The 17837-nt window shown below is 59.4% G+C and overlaps 1 protein-coding gene across 1 annotated transcript in view; it reads right to left on the minus strand.

Annotated features, from left to right (window-relative positions):
• COL7A1 (collagen type VII alpha 1 chain) overlaps nt 1-17837 on the minus strand; it is a 106297-nt gene that overhangs the window by 33711 nt on the left and 54749 nt on the right. Inside the window, exons 67-85 of the mRNA XM_054034096.1 lie at nt 16941-16985; nt 16255-16290; nt 15770-15805; nt 14767-14871; nt 14070-14105; nt 13387-13422; nt 12165-12212; nt 11894-11929; nt 11020-11151; nt 9933-10142; nt 9406-9441; nt 8568-8612; nt 7430-7501; nt 6148-6192; nt 5212-5274; nt 2702-2746; nt 1909-1944; nt 865-900; nt 294-338 (exon numbers count right to left, since the gene is read on the minus strand). Coding sequence (XP_053890071.1) covers nt 294-338; nt 865-900; nt 1909-1944; nt 2702-2746; nt 5212-5274; nt 6148-6192; nt 7430-7501; nt 8568-8612; nt 9406-9441; nt 9933-10142; nt 11020-11151; nt 11894-11929; nt 12165-12212; nt 13387-13422; nt 14070-14105; nt 14767-14871; nt 15770-15805; nt 16255-16290; nt 16941-16985 — 1143 coding nt within the window. The remainder of the gene's footprint in view (nt 1-293; nt 339-864; nt 901-1908; nt 1945-2701; nt 2747-5211; nt 5275-6147; nt 6193-7429; nt 7502-8567; nt 8613-9405; nt 9442-9932; nt 10143-11019; nt 11152-11893; nt 11930-12164; nt 12213-13386; nt 13423-14069; nt 14106-14766; nt 14872-15769; nt 15806-16254; nt 16291-16940; nt 16986-17837) is intronic.

Consider the following 17837-nt stretch of genomic DNA (forward strand, 5'->3'; position numbering starts at 1 on the left):
CCTCTGGCTTGCTCAGGGATGTGCCCATCATCCAAGCCTCATGCATGGCCCTCTCTCAGCCCACATGCGGCTCTGCCTGGTGCCTGGTGCTCCCGGGAGCTGGAGGCCTCCCACAGTGGATGCATGAGCCATGCCTGTGGGTTCCATATCGATTCATTGATCTGCAGTGCTTCCTCCAGCTAACGCAGCCTCCTGGAGTCCCTAAGCCCAGCAAAGGCAGTAGGACTCCAGCTTCCTCTGGCCAGAGGTTCCAGCCTCCAGCAGGTTGGAAGAAGCTGCTGTCTGGGACGCACCTTTATTCCAGGTGGGCCCTGAGCGCCTGGCGGTCCAACAAGCCCCTGCAAGGAAAGAGGAGATGGTTATCCCCGGGTACAGCTAGAGCCCAGCAGTGCAACTGAGCCGGTTCTGGAGCACAGCATGGACAGTGCTGACGTGCTTCCTGTTTGGTTCGCTGCCTTGGAATCTGCCGCACCCACAAAAGCCCCATTTAACATCCTGGGCTCAGGGATCCGCATCGCCCTGGCCCTGCTAATAACACAGGGGGATGTGCCTCCAGCTCTGCAGGACATCATCTCTTGCAGGCCCCATGGGGAGGGCTGGCAGGGTGGTGAAAGCTGAACGGAAATGCTTTGTGTGCCTCTGGCAGCTCCAATGGATGTCATTTTCTGTTCCCCTTTCCCAGCATAAGCTCTGTGCTGGGCTGACATCTCATGCCAGCAGGTTTCAGCCTCCAGGAACCATCTGGACACTACTGTGAATGTTGGGGTTCAGGGAGTAGCAGATTCCCCCATGCCACCGGAGATGTCCATGGCTGTGCGTGTATCAGAGCGACAACAGAAGGTACAGGAGGCTGGTGTTACTTACAGCTGAGCCTGGTGGCCCTGGATCTCCCTGGTTGCCCTGCAGGACAGGAGAGAGGTTGTCAGTGCTGGATGGGGACTCTGGGAGACTGATCACCTCTTGCCACCGCAGAGGTCAGATGGGCTGACTGGCTTTTGGGTTTAACTGAGTTTTGGTTGGATCAATATTCTTGAAAAAGGGCTGAGCTCTGGACTCTTGAGTTCTCCTCATGTGAAGTGTCCCTGCCACCATACCATAGCCCCCGCTCATGGCCCTGCAGAGGGAGGGAAGTCGCACTCAATGGGCGACAGGGTTGCACCCATACTCTCCACACGCTGTTGTGCATGTCACACTGTGTCTGGGACAATAGGGGCAGCAGAGCAAACCCAGCCTGCTTTATGGGATTTACAACAGGGGCCAGGCACAGACAGACAGGATTTTAATCCTCTCACTTTATGTGCTGTCAGCACTTCTTAACCAGCTGTGTGCTACAGTCAGTCATTGTGGGCCTTGCTCTAGCACTATTATCCAAGGATCTCTGAGCTCTTTACACCTGTGAGGAGCTTCAGAGTCACTAGCCCCATTTTACAGATGGGGAAACTGAGGGCCAGGAGAGAGTAAGTGACTTGTCCAAAGTTGTGAGTCAGAACCAGGACTAGAACACATATCTCTGGAATCCCGGTCCCTGCTCTAACCTCCAGATGCATGATCTCTGCCTCCCTGTGAAAAGTTTACAATGCAGGTTGCTCCTGAAAGCAGAAACGCCCCAGACTCTGCAGGAGAAGGATGTACTTGCTACATGCAGAAAGGGCGCAAGACAGGAGGGGAAGGCAATCACCTACCGGTCGGCCTAGAACTCCGGGAAAGCCTGGCATACCCTGCAAAGAGGCAATTCAAAGCCGGAGAATTAGCGAAACCACAGCAGCCCCTGAAGCAGCCCCAGTTCAGGCCTGGCCTCCTATACAATATGATGCCAAGACAGAGCTGCTGCACAGCATAGATAGAGAGCTGGGGAAGCCAACCTCAGCCAGGGCCCAGAACCAAGGCCTACCACGAAGGGTTACTTACAGCTGGGCCGGGAGGCCCTCTAAAGCCCTGCGGGCCCTGGATGGAAGGGAAGGACACAAAACGACAACACGTGAGCTGGCAGCACAATGTCGCAGTGGGGAATGCTGCTCACTGGGGTGTGAAGGGGCTGGAACAGCAATGCTGGCACCTTGTGCGGGAGGGTTTCCTGCACAGCTAGTGTCTCCCACTGGTTAATGCAGACGGACATGTTCCCAAGAACAAACTGGGGGCTGTCTGGGGATCCCCCACCAGGTCAATCACAGTCAGCACTGGGTACCTGTTCCAAACCTTCGCGGCACCGAGAGCACAGATACAGCACAACAAACAGAACAAAGGCAGCTGGTTTGGGGGCTCTTAGCCATATGCTGAGCCCTAGTCTCTCCTCCCTGCCTGAATCACACCCTGTCCCCCTGTGCTGGGGGCACCTCACCCGCCTGCATGTGGGCCAGCGATGGTCTCAGCCATGCCCACTCAGTGTCCTGAATCCCTGCTGGCCCAGGGAATTGTCCCGCAAACATTCCAAAGAGCCCAGAGGTGGGATTGGGGAACAGGCAGTGTACTGGGGTGCTGGCATGTCTCGCGGGAGCTGCCCTGTCTCTGCAGCTGGGAATGACAACCTCAGCTAAACCCCGACACAGAGACTCTGGCTCCTGAGAAAACCCCAAGTGACCAGCTCACTCCTCTCCGAGCAGCCTCCAAGCCAGCCTGTCACACACTCCTCCGGCCACCCCATTTCCATGCGCCCCCTCCTGCACCCCGCACTCCCAGGCTGATGCTTCCCGCCTTTACTCACCGGTTTTCCTTCCGGCCCAGCAAGGCCTCTTTCTCCTGGGAGGCCCTAAAGCAAATAAGGCAAGGGACAGACAGTAAAAAACAGACACCAAGGGGTTAACAACTCTTTGAAGCACCGAACCCCCAGCTCTGCTGAAGCACCTCACTCTAGCCCTTGCTGGTCCAGCCTTGACCCCACCCCACCCCCAGCCCTGCCAATACATATTAACCGCCCGCCCCAGTGTTAGCCCAGCCTCGCCCCCCGCCCAGCTCTGCCAACCCACCCCATCCCCCATCAGTGCATCCTCGCTCCCCCACCTCAGCCCTCATGTCAGTGCAGCCTCACCCCCACCAGCTCTGCCAACACACCCCAGCCCCCCGTCCATCCAGCCTCACCCCCCCCAGCTCTGCCAACGAACCCCAGCCCCCCGTCCATCCAGCCTCACCCCCCCCAGCTCTGCCAACGAACCCCAGCCCCCCGTCTGTCCAGCCTCACCCCCCAGCTCTGCCAATGCATCTCAGTCCCCCGTCTTCCAGCCTCACCCCCCCAGCTCTGCCAACGCACCCCAGCCCCCATCCGTCCAGCCTCACCCCCCCAGCTCTGCCAATGCACCCCAGCCCCCCGTCCGTCCAGCCTCGCCGCCCCCAGCTCTGCCAATGCACCTCAGTCCCCCGTCTTCCAGCCTCACCCCCCCAGCTCTGCCAACGCACCCCAGCCCCCATCCATCCAGCCTCACCCCCCCAGCTCTGCCAATGCACCCCAGCCCCCATCCGTCCAGCCTCACCCCCCCAGCTCTGCCAATGCACCCCAGCCCCCCGTCCGTCCAGCCTCGCCCCCCCCCAGCTCTGCCAATGCACCTCAGTCCCCCGTCCGTCCAGCCTTGCCCCCCGCAGCTCTGCCAATGCACCTCAGTCCCCCGTCTTCCAGCCTCACCCCCCCAGCTCTGCCAACGCACCCCAGCCCCCATCCGTCCAGCCTCACCCCCCCAGCTCTGCCAACGCACCCCAGCCCCCATCCGTCCAGCCTCACCCCCCCAGCTCTGCCAATGCACCCCAGCCCCCCGTCCGTCCAGCCTCGCCGCCCCCAGCTCTGCCAATGCACCTCAGCCCCCCGTCCGTCCAGCCTCGCCGCCCCCAGCTCTGCCAATGCACCTCAGCCCCCCGTCCGTCCAGCCTCGCCGCCCCCAGCTCTGCCAATGCACCCCAGCCCCCATCCATCCAGCCTCACCCCCCCAGCTCTGCCAACGCACCCCAGCCCCCATCCGTCCAGCCTCACCCCCCCAGCTCTGCCAATGCACCCCAGCCCCCCGTCCGTCCAGCCTCGCCCCCCCCAGCTCTGCCAATGCACCTCAGTCCCCCGTCCGTCCAGCCTCGCCCCCCCCAGCTCTGCCAATGCACCTCAGTCCCCCGTCTTCCAGCCTCACCCCCCCAGCTCTGCCAACGCACCCCAGCCCCCATCCGTCCAGCCTCACCCCCCCAGCTCTGCCAACGCACCCCAGCCCCCATCCGTCCAGCCTCACCCCCCCAGCTCTGCCAATGCACCCCAGCCCCCCGTCCGTCCAGCCTCGCCGCCCCCAGCTCTGCCAATGCACCTCAGCCCCCCGTCCGTCCAGCCTCGCCGCCCCCAGCTCTGCCAATGCACCTCAGCCCCCCGTCCGTCCAGCCTCGCCGCCCCCAGCTCTGCCAATGCACCCCAGCCCCCATCCATCCAGCCTCACCCCCCCAGCTCTGCCAACGCACCCCAGCCCCCATCCGTCCAGCCTCACCCCCCCAGCTCTGCCAATGCACCCCAGCCCCCCGTCCGTCCAGCCTCGCCCCCCCCAGCTCTGCCAATGCACCTCAGTCCCCCGTCCGTCCAGCCTCGCCCCCCCCAGCTCTGCCAATGCACCTCAGTCCCCCGTCTTCCAGCCTCACCCCCCCAGCTCTGCCAACGCACCCCAGCCCCCATCCGTCCAGCCTCATCCCCCCAGCTCTGCCAATGTACCCCAGCCCCCCGTCCGTCCAGCCTCGCCCCTCAGCTCTGCCAACACACCCCAGCCCCCGTCCGTCCAGCCTCGCCCCCCCAGCTCTGCCAACACACCCCAGCCCCCATCCGTCCAGCCTCGCCCCCCCCAGCTCTGCCAACACACCCCAGCCCCCGTCCGTCCAGCCTCGCCCCCCCAGCTCTGCCAACACACCCCAGCCCCCATCCGTCCAGCCTCGCCCCCCCCAGCTCTGCCAACACACCCCAGCCCCCATCCGTCCAGCCTCGCCCCCCCCCAGCTCTGCCAACGCACCTCATCCTCCCGTCCGTCCAGCCTCGCCCACCCCAGCTCTGCCAATGCACCTCAGCCTCCCGTCCATCCAGCCTCGCCCCCCCAGCTCTGCCAACACACCCCAGTCCCCTGTCTGTCCAGCCTCACCCCCCAGCTCTACCAATGCACCCCAGCCCCAGTCAGTGCAGCCTTGTCTCCCAGCTCTGCCAGTGAACCTCAGTCCCAACCCACACCCTGCTGCTGTTCCAGTAGTTCTGGTCCCAATAGCAGTACTCACCGGGCTGCCATCCCTGCCTTTCTCGCCAACTTCTCCTCTCTCCCCCTTCTGCCCAGGTTCACCCTGCAATCGGGACACACAGCACGTCACAAAGACCAGCAGGAAATCACCGTGACCCATCCAAACCTGAGACCCTCTCCTGTCCAGGGCAGGGGGAGGCTCACCCGCTGGGATATTGATCTGTTTGCTCCCTGAGGGGAGGCCAGAGTCCTCTCATCTCCCTAGTGCTGCCCAGCTCTTTGGGGAGGGAGACATCACATGGGGACATAAGGTCTCAGCACAGCACAGCCTTGGGCATTTATTGGAAATCGGCAGGGGAACGGACTCCCATGGCTGCACAGGAAGCAGGGCTCGTGCCATAGTAAAGCGCAGGGAGCGGGTGCGCTCGTGCTGCTTTGTTTATATGTAGGGCCTACGGTATAATGTGGACTTTTCCTTCTTTTTTAAAGAATAAATTCAGAGTGATTGTGTGTGGAAGCTGCTGGCTTGACAGCCCTGGGGCTGAGGTCTCCTGTTTATAAGCCGAACAGGCAGTGGCCAGGCCAGCTTCCCCCACACACCAACACCTGCTGACATGCTTCACACTTGCCCTGGAGGGCCCCCCTTGGGGGATGCAAGTTTTCTCTCCATGGACCACTCAGACTTAGCCTGAGGTGCTGCCATTGCCAGGAAAGAACCATTCCAATGGGGTGATGAGCCACCAGTAGTGCCTTGGCAGGGCACCGGCGCCTGGATTCCAACACAGGAGGGCCAGCCCCAGAGACCTGGGCCTGCTGAGCAGCAGTGCAGCCAGACAGAAGGATAGCGAGAGAGAGGCTGAGGGATCAAAGACAGAGTCAAGTGCCCCAGGCAGAGGAGATCTCCGGATGTGAGCGAAACAGAGTCAGAGAGGAAGCTGGTGAAGTGCAGGTGCCAGAAGACTTACTATACTCAGACCTTATCTCCTTTGGGTCCTCTCTCGCCATCCACAGCGGGCTCTCCCTGCACAGGAGGGAGAAGAAAATGGAAGTTAGTGTCAGAACGCCCTGGCTCAAACCATAGCCAGATAGTCACTCTGCTCTAACCATCGGGGACACGCCCTCATAGAGCAAGGAACAGAACCCAGGAGTCCTGGCTATAACCTCCAGACCACTCTCTCCTTACATCTCTCCTGAGTGGCAGTTGCCACCACCACCTTCCCCAATCCAGTAGACAGCATTGCTGCCTCTGCTCTAAGCCCCACCATTGTTCCCACTTAGGGCTGGTCCACACTAACCCCCCAGTTCGAACTAAGATATGCAACTTCAGCTATGTGAATAACGTAGCTGAAGTCGAAGTATCTTAGTTCGAACTACAAGGTACTTACCACGGGTCCACACACGGCAGGCAGGCTCCCCCATCGACTCCGCCTACTCCTCTCGCGGAGCAGGAATACCGGTGTCGATGGCGAGCACTTCCAGGATCGATTTATTGCGTCTAGACAAGACACGATAAATCGATCCCAGAAGATCGATTGCTTACTGCTGAACCCGGAGGTAAGTATAGACGTACCCTTAGTGTTTCATTCAGTCTCCTGCTGCTTTGTCCCCTTGAAAGTACACTGATTGTTGTGGCAACAATGATGTCACCAGAGTGGGCTGAGCTCACAGTACCACAGTGTCAGTTTCTAGACTGAGCTGAAGGAAGACCCTGGTTTAGGAAATAAGGAACTTACAGGGTGATTCCTATAACATTACAGGCAGGAATCATTTTACCCACCACTGAAATGCAGCCACCTCTGGGCTGGGGGGCTGCTGAGTATCACACAGCACACTAACAAGAGTTTATGAAGGAGAATCTCTTAGCCAACTGGAAGTACAGGAGGAATCTAGGGACGTCCTGCTCCACACAGGAATCTGGCCAGGACACAACGATTAAAACCCACGCTTGTATGGTAAGCGCCATTAGCTCTCTGATGAGCACAAAGGACCTCGAACATCCCATCTGAAACGCAGCAGCACAGCACCTCTTAGCACCACGCTGGGGCATTGGGCCAAATTCAGGGAGAGGAAAGAGTTACCAGCTCTATTTCCTGCAGCACCCTGGGAGATCTGGTGAGATGGGCTTAATGTGCAGTGCTGGGTGGAGTTGGTGGTGGTGACAGACAGGAGGTCAGACTATGCTCTCATGGTCCCTTTGGCCTTAAACTCTGACTGAGACATGGGGTACAGACAGGGCTCCTCTCCTCCTCGGCACTAACCTTGGCTCCCTTGGGTCCTGTGGGTCCACGCTCCCCCGGAAGACCCGAGAGGCTCCCTTCCACCACATCTGCCTGGAGACACAAGAGCACAGTGAGAGGCAGCAGCCCAGGGCCAGCAACTCTGCCGCCAACAGCACTGGGAACCCTCCATGGGAATCTGGTCTCCTACAGGGCACCCGCCGACCCCTCTCCCCACATGCCCTGGGTTAGATTCCTGTTTGTCCCCTGGAGCGATAGGAACTGCCAGACCAGATCTGACTAATGGGTCCCTCTTGCCCAGGGGCCAATGGCCAGACCCAGCTGCTTCAGAGGAAGGCACAAGAAACGCCATAATGGGCATCTCTGGAAGAACCTACCCAGCCTCTTCCAGCCCTGGGCATGGAGTGGCTGGCTGACGCTGTGAAGCAGCAGGGCTCGTATCTCCTCTATGTTCTGTACTAGATCGAATGAACCTGGGTGTCCCTTGGGCCCACTGGGTCTGGAACGTCCCTTTTGGGGCCACACCCAGAGTTCAGAGCTGAGTGTCATTGGTGGCCTCCCCTAGGACCCTGCAGAGCTGTGCTGATCCTGTTAGACAGGCTGAGGGGGACTAACCCTGCCAGGCCTCAGGGGTCTTCCCATGGCGCCTGCTAGTTAAAAGGACGGGTCCTGTGGCAACTTGCCCCAGCTGCTGTCTCCTAGTTCAACTGGGGCTGCACAATGGTGAGGCCCCTGCTAAACAGAGTGATGTTAGTCACCTGGCTGCTGCCTGCAGTGGCTTCCCAACACCTGTGTCTGAGCTGCCTGAAGAGCAGGACCCCATGATAACACTGGACAATAGGGACTCAAAGGCCCGAGGCCTGGGGAGGGTGGGGGTTGTATAGGATCTGCCCTGTGTCCTGCTGGCTCTTTCTTAGGCCTGGCCAAAGAGCGATGGACAAGGCTGTCTAGACCCAAGCATCTCCCAGAAGTGGGAGGCTATGGGGAAGCACGGGGCACTCCCTTCCCCAACAGCTCAGCACATGGCCTTCACAACTATCCCATCCCTGTCATTCCAAGGAGCAGGGGAGTCAGGTCCTTTGCAGATGGCCCAGAGCCAAACACCCTCTGGTCCCAGTGGGCAGACCTGGACAACATTGCCAGGTGGGGACTCACTCACCTTGGGTCCCGGGGGCCCTGGAGGACCCTGCACGCCGTCTCTGCCCTGAGACAAGACAAACAGGACATGGATCAAAGACCCAGATGATCCCTCAGAGGGCAGAGCAGAAGCCATCCCCGGGGGGAAAACAGCCCCACACCCCAGGAGAAGGCAGCCCCTGTACACTGACCCTGCAGCAACACCCCAAGGGGACAGAGCGAAGGACTGGGGAGAAGGTGAAGGACTGTCCTTTATGCACTTCTTGGCCCATTCTCCCCACCCTAGTTTGGGCCCCAGATCCCAGGGACCTTCCATTCTGTGCCCCATAGTCAGTGCTCCCTTCAGGGCTGCGGGCACCGTCTCTGATCCCAGCCCTCTGAGGCTCCACCTGCAAGCTCAGAGCACAACACAGGTGGACGATGGTACTGCAGCACTGTCAAAATCCTTCCCCTGATGGTGCATGTGTCAGCCAGCTGGGGGCTTCTCCGTGTGCCCTGTGGATTCCTGCTGGATTTAGGGTAGGGCTACATGAGGAGCCACTGGACTTTGAATCATCAGTGACATGCCTGGGGGGCACAGAAGACAGCACCCCTGTCCCTGGTATTTGGAATCTAGCCCCATGGCCACAGGCTACATGCAACCGATGGCCCCTGCACCCCCAGGGAATAATCCTGAGCCCCCTAAATCAGAGGGTCAGTTTCCCCTATTGGCAATCTCGATGAATGTGCAGACACGGGCAGTAATAGCTGCCTCTTATCCCACGGAGATACAGATCATGGCATGTTTGCCAGTTATGGAGAGTGCATGATATGGAAAGGTGCAGCAGGCTGCATGCCTGGTGGGTCCAGGCCTCACTCACCGGCTCTCCCCGATCGCCCTTCTCGCCCCGATCGCCCTGCAAAGCAAAGGGGGGGGGCCAGGTCAGCAGAGCTGTCTCAGGGGTTTGGTTCTGCTCCCTCCTCCCCTCCCAAGCAAGGGTCAGTAAATGCCAGGAGGGCCCCAGCTGACAGATTTCGGAGCAGTCTCACCGGGAGCCTGAGACAGGACTTGGGGCCCTCAAGCAGCTGAGGTCCTTGCCTGGGAACCAAGAGTCTGGTCACCATGTAGCACAGAGTCCTCCCAAAAGGATCGTTTCCCCCTGCACAACCCCCTCAAAAAGGCCCCTAAATCCATGGGCTGCTCCCACCCACACAGGCACCCGTTGCGCCTGAGAGAACAGTCATGGCAGGCAGGTGTCACCACATCCTAGAGTCGGGGGGGGGGGGAAGAGGGAAGCCCCCTCCATTCCTGTCCCATCCCCTAGCAGCTTCACACACTAGGCCAGCTGCACAACTGGCCACCACTGACCTTCCAATCCTTGTTCCCTCTTCCCCAGGTCTCACTCACCTTCTCGCCAGGCCTGCCAGCCTCTCCGAGCTCCCCGGCCCGCCCTGGCACCCCTGGGATTCCAGGCTTGCCAGGTTCCCCTGCCTGGCCAGGCAGCCCCTCTGGACCTCGCTCTCCGATAGCACGTCCCATGGGGCCTTGGGGGCCAGCAGGGCCTTGGTCTCCTTTGTCGCCCTTGGGCCCTTTCTCTCCAGGAAAGCCCATCACACCCTGCAAGAAACACACCACAACTCAGCTAGTCCCAGGGCTGGCGCCAGCAGGTGAGGGGGCTGGATGGACAGCACTGGAGACAGAGTGCTGCTAGTGGATGGGCAGGCTTCCTTCATGTGTTGCCCCTATCAACGGGTTTCAGCCCTGGCTTGGAGGGAGCTCTTTGGGGCCAGTGGGGAGTTCAGTCTCTAGCCAGCGACAGACCAAGTCAGGGCTGGCTGCCTGTGGAGCACTGGGCACAGGAAGCAGGTAAGTCTCGCTCGGCCTTGGGCAGGGTAGAGCTGCATTTGCTAATGGAGTGTGATGGCAGGACTGTGCATGGGGAGACAAGGGTTAACCAGCAGGGCCCAGAAGCAGCTGGAGTCCACTGCCTTCCCAGGAAAGCAGCATGGAGCAGATCTATGAATTGGCAGGAACTGGACAGCCCTAGTGAGGGAGGCAGCTCCCTAGAGGAGATGCTGCTGAGATTCATTGCATCTCTGAGCTGTGAGGCAGAGAGAACCAGGGAGCCATTGGGATTTCCCCCCCTTCATCTTCCCCTGGAGACAGGGGATTCCAAAGCCATGTGTGTGAGAGTCCTGAGGAGAAGGGGCTGAGGACTCAACACGCCTCCTCTCCTGAGGAAAGGACGAACCTGGGGAGCTGTTTGCTTGGCCCTGAGCACCGAGGGACTCAGAGAGGCTTGATTTAACCCAGGCCTGAAGTGGGGCCCATTGGGACCAGGTTCAGAGCAACCCCTAAGGGACGGGGAGTGTTTTATTTCCCTGGGTGCTGGCTGAAGGACCCCTCACCCACAAGGGGCAGCAGAGAGGCCCCAGAGGAACTCGCCCCTCCCCTCTGTACCTGCCCCAACCCTCTGTTGGTGGCTTCACCTCACCTCTTTGCCTGGAGGTCCCCTCTCCCCTGAGTCTCCCCTATCACCCTTTGGGCCTCTCCGGCGGTCAGGGTAGGGCAGAAATGGATCAGTGCTGCCGTCATAGGCTCCAGTGATCTCTCTGAGCGAGGCAATCTGAGAGAGACAGAGCGCGGTCATCACAACAGCGGGCAAAGGAGGGAAGTCCCAGATACTGGATTGGGGGGAGGGATAATCTATCCAGGCCCTGAGTCCCCTGATAGAGGGACAACCCGGAGAGTCCATACATCCCTGAGCAAGTGCTTCTCAATCCCACCACTGCACAAGAACAGGGTCTCCTGATGAATGCAGGCAGACATACTGGGATCCCAGGATTTGCTGGGGGAAGGTCAGTGGCAGGGACAGAAAATGGTAGGTCTGACCTTCACACTCAGATGACTTCTTCCCCTGGCACACATGGGAACAATCCCATCGTAACACCCTGCAGCCATGGCCTACCACTGCCAAAAGCCTGCCAGCAACACAGCTGCTGGGATACCAGGCAGATGCTGGCTAGAGCTCCTGGCCTTCCCCACCATTACCCATGGCCCCCAGGCCTTCACTCCCTTACCAGGTTCACCAGCCAGTATCCCAACCTTCTCCACATCACATGCTCAATGGCGCTGGCTTCCCTCTCGGTTGTGCACTCCCCGGGCCCCGGTCTCCTCCATCCAAGAGCCAATTAGTCAGGGCTCTGTCATCCCCCCTACATCTCACTCTCCCCTTGCTCCTCACCCACCCTTACCAGGCTCAGGCCTCCCTCCTGCTGGTTTCCCAATGGCCAGGGACAGTATCCCCACCCCAAGTCCCATGTTTCCCCTCCCTCTTTACAGATGCTGGCTGTTGCTTTGCTTCCTACCTTAATCCCATAGGCTTCCAGGGCACGTTCAATATTCTACGAACAGCAAGGGAAAGACAATGAGAACAAAAACAGGGGCAGCCCCCAGCCAGGGTTGCCGAGGCATAACCCCAACCTCCATCACTGCCAGCTGCGAGACCCCAGGGCCTAAGCCCTCCCCGCATCTGCCAGGGCTGAACTGGTTGCACCAGCAGATGCCCAGGCTATTTTGCAGGTGTAAGTAGGTCGCCCACTCTGAGATGGATACGACTGGCCCCACGCAGTGACTTACCGAGACGGTCCCAGGCTCACCACGTTGTCCAGGATCCCCAGGTCTGCCCTAGTCACCATGAGAAGAAGCAGAATGACACCAGATTAGAACAGTTCTGCTCACTGCCCACCTGGCCATGTCACATGGAAACCCCTGGGAAGGACGCAGCAGGAGCTTGGGGGGAGGGAGGATGGACCTGGTGAATATGGGGGAGAGAGAATCCTCCCCATCTAGGAGGACGGGGCTGAGATCTCACCCATCAGTTAGTGCGATGACGCCACTCACAGGTCACTACTGCGCTCTCCCTGGGACTGCAGGTCTCACACAGGCCCCGGTCATCTGCCTTTGTAATGTAGCCAGTCACTTGCATTAACTCTCCATATCTTGCAGCAAGCAGGACCTACCTGCTGCAGCCAGAGTCTGCTAATTCTGCAGCAGCGTCACTTACACTCAGAAAGCGAGCGCTTGCCTGAACTACCCAGGGGACTGGATTAGCCCATCAGCCAGAGGAAAGGCACAGTAGTGACTTCTATCCCAGGGACACATGGGAGCCCACCGCACATTGGGTTAGCTATTTGGATACCAAAGTCCATTTTACACTGCCCCCATTTTCACTGGGCTGCAGGCATTTGTATTAATGCAGAACCACCTAAGCGAAGCCGTCGGGGAAGTTGGAGGTTGGGACAGCTGGGGCGGTTAGCACCATAGGAGGTGGTCTGGAATTGTGAAATAGCAAGTGCTTCAGACCGGATTTGCTGCTAAAATGATCAGCAGGGAAAGAGTTACTATGTTGCTATTAAATTGGCCTCATTAAGTTCCAGAGTTAACACAGGATTGACATGAGTGGGGCAGAGTTCTTTCAGGCTGGCATTGCTGCATCGGCTACGCTCGGGTCACACTCCCAAGCATTTCTTCACAGCCACCAGGGCTAGGAGGAGGCTCCCTTGGCAATGAGAATGAACATTGCAGGGCACTGTTCTGCTGCAGGGGTGGACTCAGTAGGCCTAGAATCACCGTGGTCTTCCTGCTCCCAAGTGGCAGTGACTGGCAAGGGTCTGTTTATCTCCGCTGATGGAGCTGCTCCAGTGCCCCAGGAGCTACATTCAGAGGGAATACAGTGGGGCTGACCAAGCTCTGGGTCCCCCCCGCCCCCCCCCCCCCCCCCCACCCCAAAGGGCACTGCACTGGGGGGAGGAGAGGACTCAGCGCTGGCGGATTGCCCCAGGTGGTGCTGGGTACTCACCTGTTCTCCTTTGGATCCAGCCTCTCCTCGGTCGCCCTGAAACAGAGCAAGAGGAGTCAGGATTCCCTCCAGCCCAGCGATTGGAGAGTAGAGCCCTGGAGGAAGAGTTCAGCCTCGCCTCCTCTGGAGGAGCCCCTGCTTATGCCTAGGCTGAAGTGATACAGCTTGGGGAGGAACAGTGCCAAGGTGCTGAGGGAAGGGCAGATACCCAAGTTCCCTCCCCAGACAGGCAGGTGAACACATGAACCAGTGCTCCACCCCCAGTTAGCCCAGTACATGGGCTCTGCAGCCTCTGAGAACGTCTACCTGGAATCAAGTCTGGGCCAGACCCGCTGGAACCCCCACTGGCCTATTGCAAAGCCTATGGCACCCCAGAGAATGTGGGCAGAGCTCCCTTGCCATTCACACCTGGGCCCCACTGCTCTCCACACAGGCCCCCCAGGAAGCATTTTAGTCCCTCCTAGCCCACAGCTCCTCCAAAGAAGACAGCTCACAGGAGGACACTAAGCCACACCCACCAGCTGGGCACAGTGGGGAGCAGGGCTCAGGGAACTCACAGGATTAACCCTCGGGAGCCCAGAGGTCTGTGCTCTGGCACAGCAAGCCAGTGTGGTCTGACAGGAGAGGCTGTTCTGCTCTGTTCATTTTCCAGTGGCCTGATGGGGGCTGGGAAAAACACTCACCTTTTGTCCGGCAGCCCCAGCAAGGCCTGGAGCACCCTGGAAGGTATAGAAGGAATGTGAGCAGACCCTGGAATTGCGAGCAAGGGGAGAGAGCAGCTTCACTGCCAATGGGTGGGGTCCGCAAGCACTCCCAGGGCTGGGGAGAGGAAGCCATGCAGCTTGGGGTGTCTGTGAGCACTGAGTCTGGGAGGAGGAGCCCACTCAAGCTGGGGTACTTCCCCTGCCCCGGGGTCTGCCCCCTGAGGCAGGAAGCAGGCTGTATGGTCAGCAGTCCAATCCCAAGTGGTCCTGCAGGGCTGGAAGGAGCTTGTAGCTGCAGCTGGAGAGGAACAGGATTTCCCCAGGGAATCAGAGAGGGACCCAGGGTATCCATGCCATGGCACAATGAGCCATTACTCTGCTGTTCAGACCCTGGTGGCTCTGGACTTGACCAGGTCTGGACTCCCACCTCAGCCATGGGCATATCATCTAGTGTCTAGAGCAGGGTCTGGGAGACCAGAGTCCTAGGCTCTGAGCTCAGTGTGATCTTGGGCCAGTCTCCTCTTCTCTCTCCACTCTCCCAGCTGTAAACAGCACTAGTGCTCTCCCCGCCCCCAGCTCTCGGGCAGGCTATGGGGCTCCACTCCCAAATGACTGTGGGCACAGCAAGCCGTGCCAAGCAGCTGGTATTAGAAGTATTATTCTGGAGGTTACGCACCTGGCCTGGGGGTCCAACCTGCCCAGGTACACCGGGGACACCAGGAGGTCCCAAGGGGCCTGGCGCCCCACGGTCTCCTCGCTCGCCCTTGGGGCCTTCTTGACCCTGCCAAAGAACAACAGATGCATCACCGTCTGGTGCTGTTTCCCCTTGGCATCACCCCCCAAACCCTCTTACCCTCACCTCCTTCCAGCTGGGAGGGCCTACAGACAGGTACTACAGGCAGATGACTGCTGAAAGGCTTGTCACTGTCAAAGAGTGCTAGCACCTTGGGGTGCCAGCAGAAGGCATGTACCTCCCCCTGGCACTATCACCACTTGCTGTGGGTGGGAGCACCAACTGGGAGCAGACCAGCATCTTTTAGTGATGCTTTAATGGAGGTGCCAAAAAGGGAGCCTAAGAAACAACTAGGGCCTGTAAGCAATGGAGTCACTGAGGCCCCAGTCCCACCCCGATCCACTCCCCCCACCCCCGCATCAGCATCTCATTAGCCAGAGCTGGGGCCTCCTCTGCCCTTTCCAGCTAAGCAGAGCCTGCCATCTAAACCCAAGCCTCTATGAGCCGGGGAGCAGAAGCCAGAGGGCACAGCTGCCCTCATACAGTGTGTGGTGGGGGGAGGCCTCAGGACGCCGCTTGCACTCCCCTCCCCTGCCGGAGGGAAAGGTCCCGATGCACTGGAGAGCGAGGATCACTACCGACCACCCCTGCCTGCCTATGGGTAGCAAGCCGGGGAAACCCACCAGAGTCACTCCCCGGTTTGCTAGATGGGGTCTCTGCCACTGGCACCACCCAGCCGGTGCAGCCCCCAGCGTGATGGATTATTGGAGCAGAGAGAGGGGGCCGTAGTGACTGTGTAGGCAGCACATGGAAGAGTCACATGTGGAGCCACCAAACACAGACAGACCCTGCGCCAAGCGCCTAGGCTGGGGGGCAATTTGTGACTGGGGTAAATCCAGGGCAGGTGGAGGAAAGGGGGGAATAGGGGAGAATCACAGGTACTTACGTCTCTGCCAGGGGCGCCAGCTTCTCCTTTGTCCCCCTAATCAGGAAAAGCCAAGAGAAAATGGCTACCTTACAGCCTCATTCCATTTCCAAATGAGACAGCCAAGGGGACTCGGGCAGGACCCAGCGGCTGCCTGCCTCACCCCCACTGGGGCAAGAACCCTCACCCAGAGCCTGGGTCTGTCTTCCCAGTGGCCCCTCTCCTGTAGCCAGCAAGGTCTAGGACTGCTACTTGGTGGGGAGGAAGTAACCTCACCCACCCCTCCTGCTGGGTAAGCAAAGCTGGAGCAGCCCGGAGCTGCATGCTGGCACCAGGAGGCAGCTCCTGCTCCCATAGGAAGTACATGGTGAGAGGTGCCTGGCAGAGACAATGGAGCAGCAGGGGAGTCTGTCCCCCAGGGGAACCCCACCTGCTAGGCTGCTCACAGGCCTGGCTATCAAAGCGGGGTGGCTAGTCCAGCGGAGAGGGGCCCTTTAGCTCATTACCTTCCTCCCATCTTCTCCTGGAGTCCCATCTTCTCCCTAGGAGGATAGAAACCACTAGTCAAAGCCCTGTTCCACATAGGCCCTGCACACTAGGGGGCTGAGCCCTGGGCAGGTGGGGGGAGAGGTCCCAGATCAGACTGTCACCTCCACACTGGGGAGCACAATACATCCCCTTGGGTCCCCCAGGCCTCCTGACATCTGCCACACAGCCCTTAGATGAGCCAGGCTCCCTCAGGACTAGTGGAGCTGAGGAATGGTGGGCAGCAGGGAGATGGCAGGCACTGGTGGTTACCCATGGCACAGTGGGTGCCCCACATGGGGGGCCCACACTCTGGGCTTGGGGAGCCCTTTGCTATGCCCCTTTGACAACCCATCAGTGGAAGATCCTAGCAAGCTGAGGACCTGCTACAGGGGTTGTCAATATTTGGCCTGTCAGGAGGGGCACCAGAGTCTGGTAAGGGAAACCCCCCCTTCCCTGCCCCATGCTCAGGGAGCCCTCTGCCTGCATTCAGTACAGTTTCAGGGACCCTATAGCTTTATAGTCAGCTGTCTCTTCCTCTGTCCCCACCCCATTGCCAGGGCAGCTCCCTCTTGCCCGGGCAGGTCCTTGCACATCAGGTCTAGAGACCCTGCCTGCCACAGCCAGGAGCTGCCCTCCTCCAGCAGAGGCTGGCTCCCTTACTCACGTTCTTCCCATTCAGGCCGGGTTTGCCGTCGTCGCCGGGTTTGCCCTGGAAGGAAGTGCAGGCTGTTAGCAGAGTGAAGGGCCTTCCACATGCCTGAGTCAGCAGCAGGCCCCTCCACAGGCCCCTCTGGGCTCACCCCAACTGGCAGGGTGGCTGGAGTCCAATGCTGTCATACCACAGGGCAGCAGCTCCTAGGGGAGGCTGGGTCAGGCTACCTGCCCAGGCTGTGAGCCATGCCCAGAGAGTGATTAGTGAGGGCATGACAGCCAACAGGAGCAGGCAGCTGACTGGAGAGAGCTAGACCCAGGGTAACAGCATGGGCCAGGCCGACAGAACAACCAGCCAAATGGAGCTGCTGGGAGCAAAGGGCTGCCCCAAACCTGCCTGACAGATCAGGAAGTTCTGGGCCAGCAGCCCCAGGCCCAAGCAGGCCTCACATCAGACTTGGGTTAGGCTGCTCAGGGCAAAAGGATGGCCCAAGGGGGCAGCATGAGTCCTGGGAACAGGCCTCCCAGAGCATGTGGGACATGGTGTGAGGCAGGGTCACACCCCACAGGGCAAGCACATAAGGGTGAGTGGAGACCATGGATGAGAGGCAGCCGGAGAGCAGGAGTGACCTCATAAGGGGGTTCCAAAGAGGATGGATCTAGGCTGTTCTCAGTGGTACCAGATGACAGAACAAGGAGTAATGGTCTCAAGTTGCAGTGGGGAAGGTTTAGGTTGCATATTAGGAAAAAAAACTTTTTCACTAGGAGGGTGGTGAAGCACTGGAATGGGTTACCTAGGGAGGTGGTGGAATCTCCTTATTTAGAGGTTTTTAAGGTCAGGCTTGACAAAGCCCTGGCTGAGATGATTTAGTTGGGGATTGGTCCTGCTTTGAGTAGGGGGTTGGACTAG

The sequence above is a fragment of the Malaclemys terrapin genome, chromosome 7, assembly GCF_027887155.1.
Source record: "Malaclemys terrapin pileata isolate rMalTer1 chromosome 7, rMalTer1.hap1, whole genome shotgun sequence".
Taxonomy (NCBI): Eukaryota; Metazoa; Chordata; order Testudines; family Emydidae; genus Malaclemys; species Malaclemys terrapin.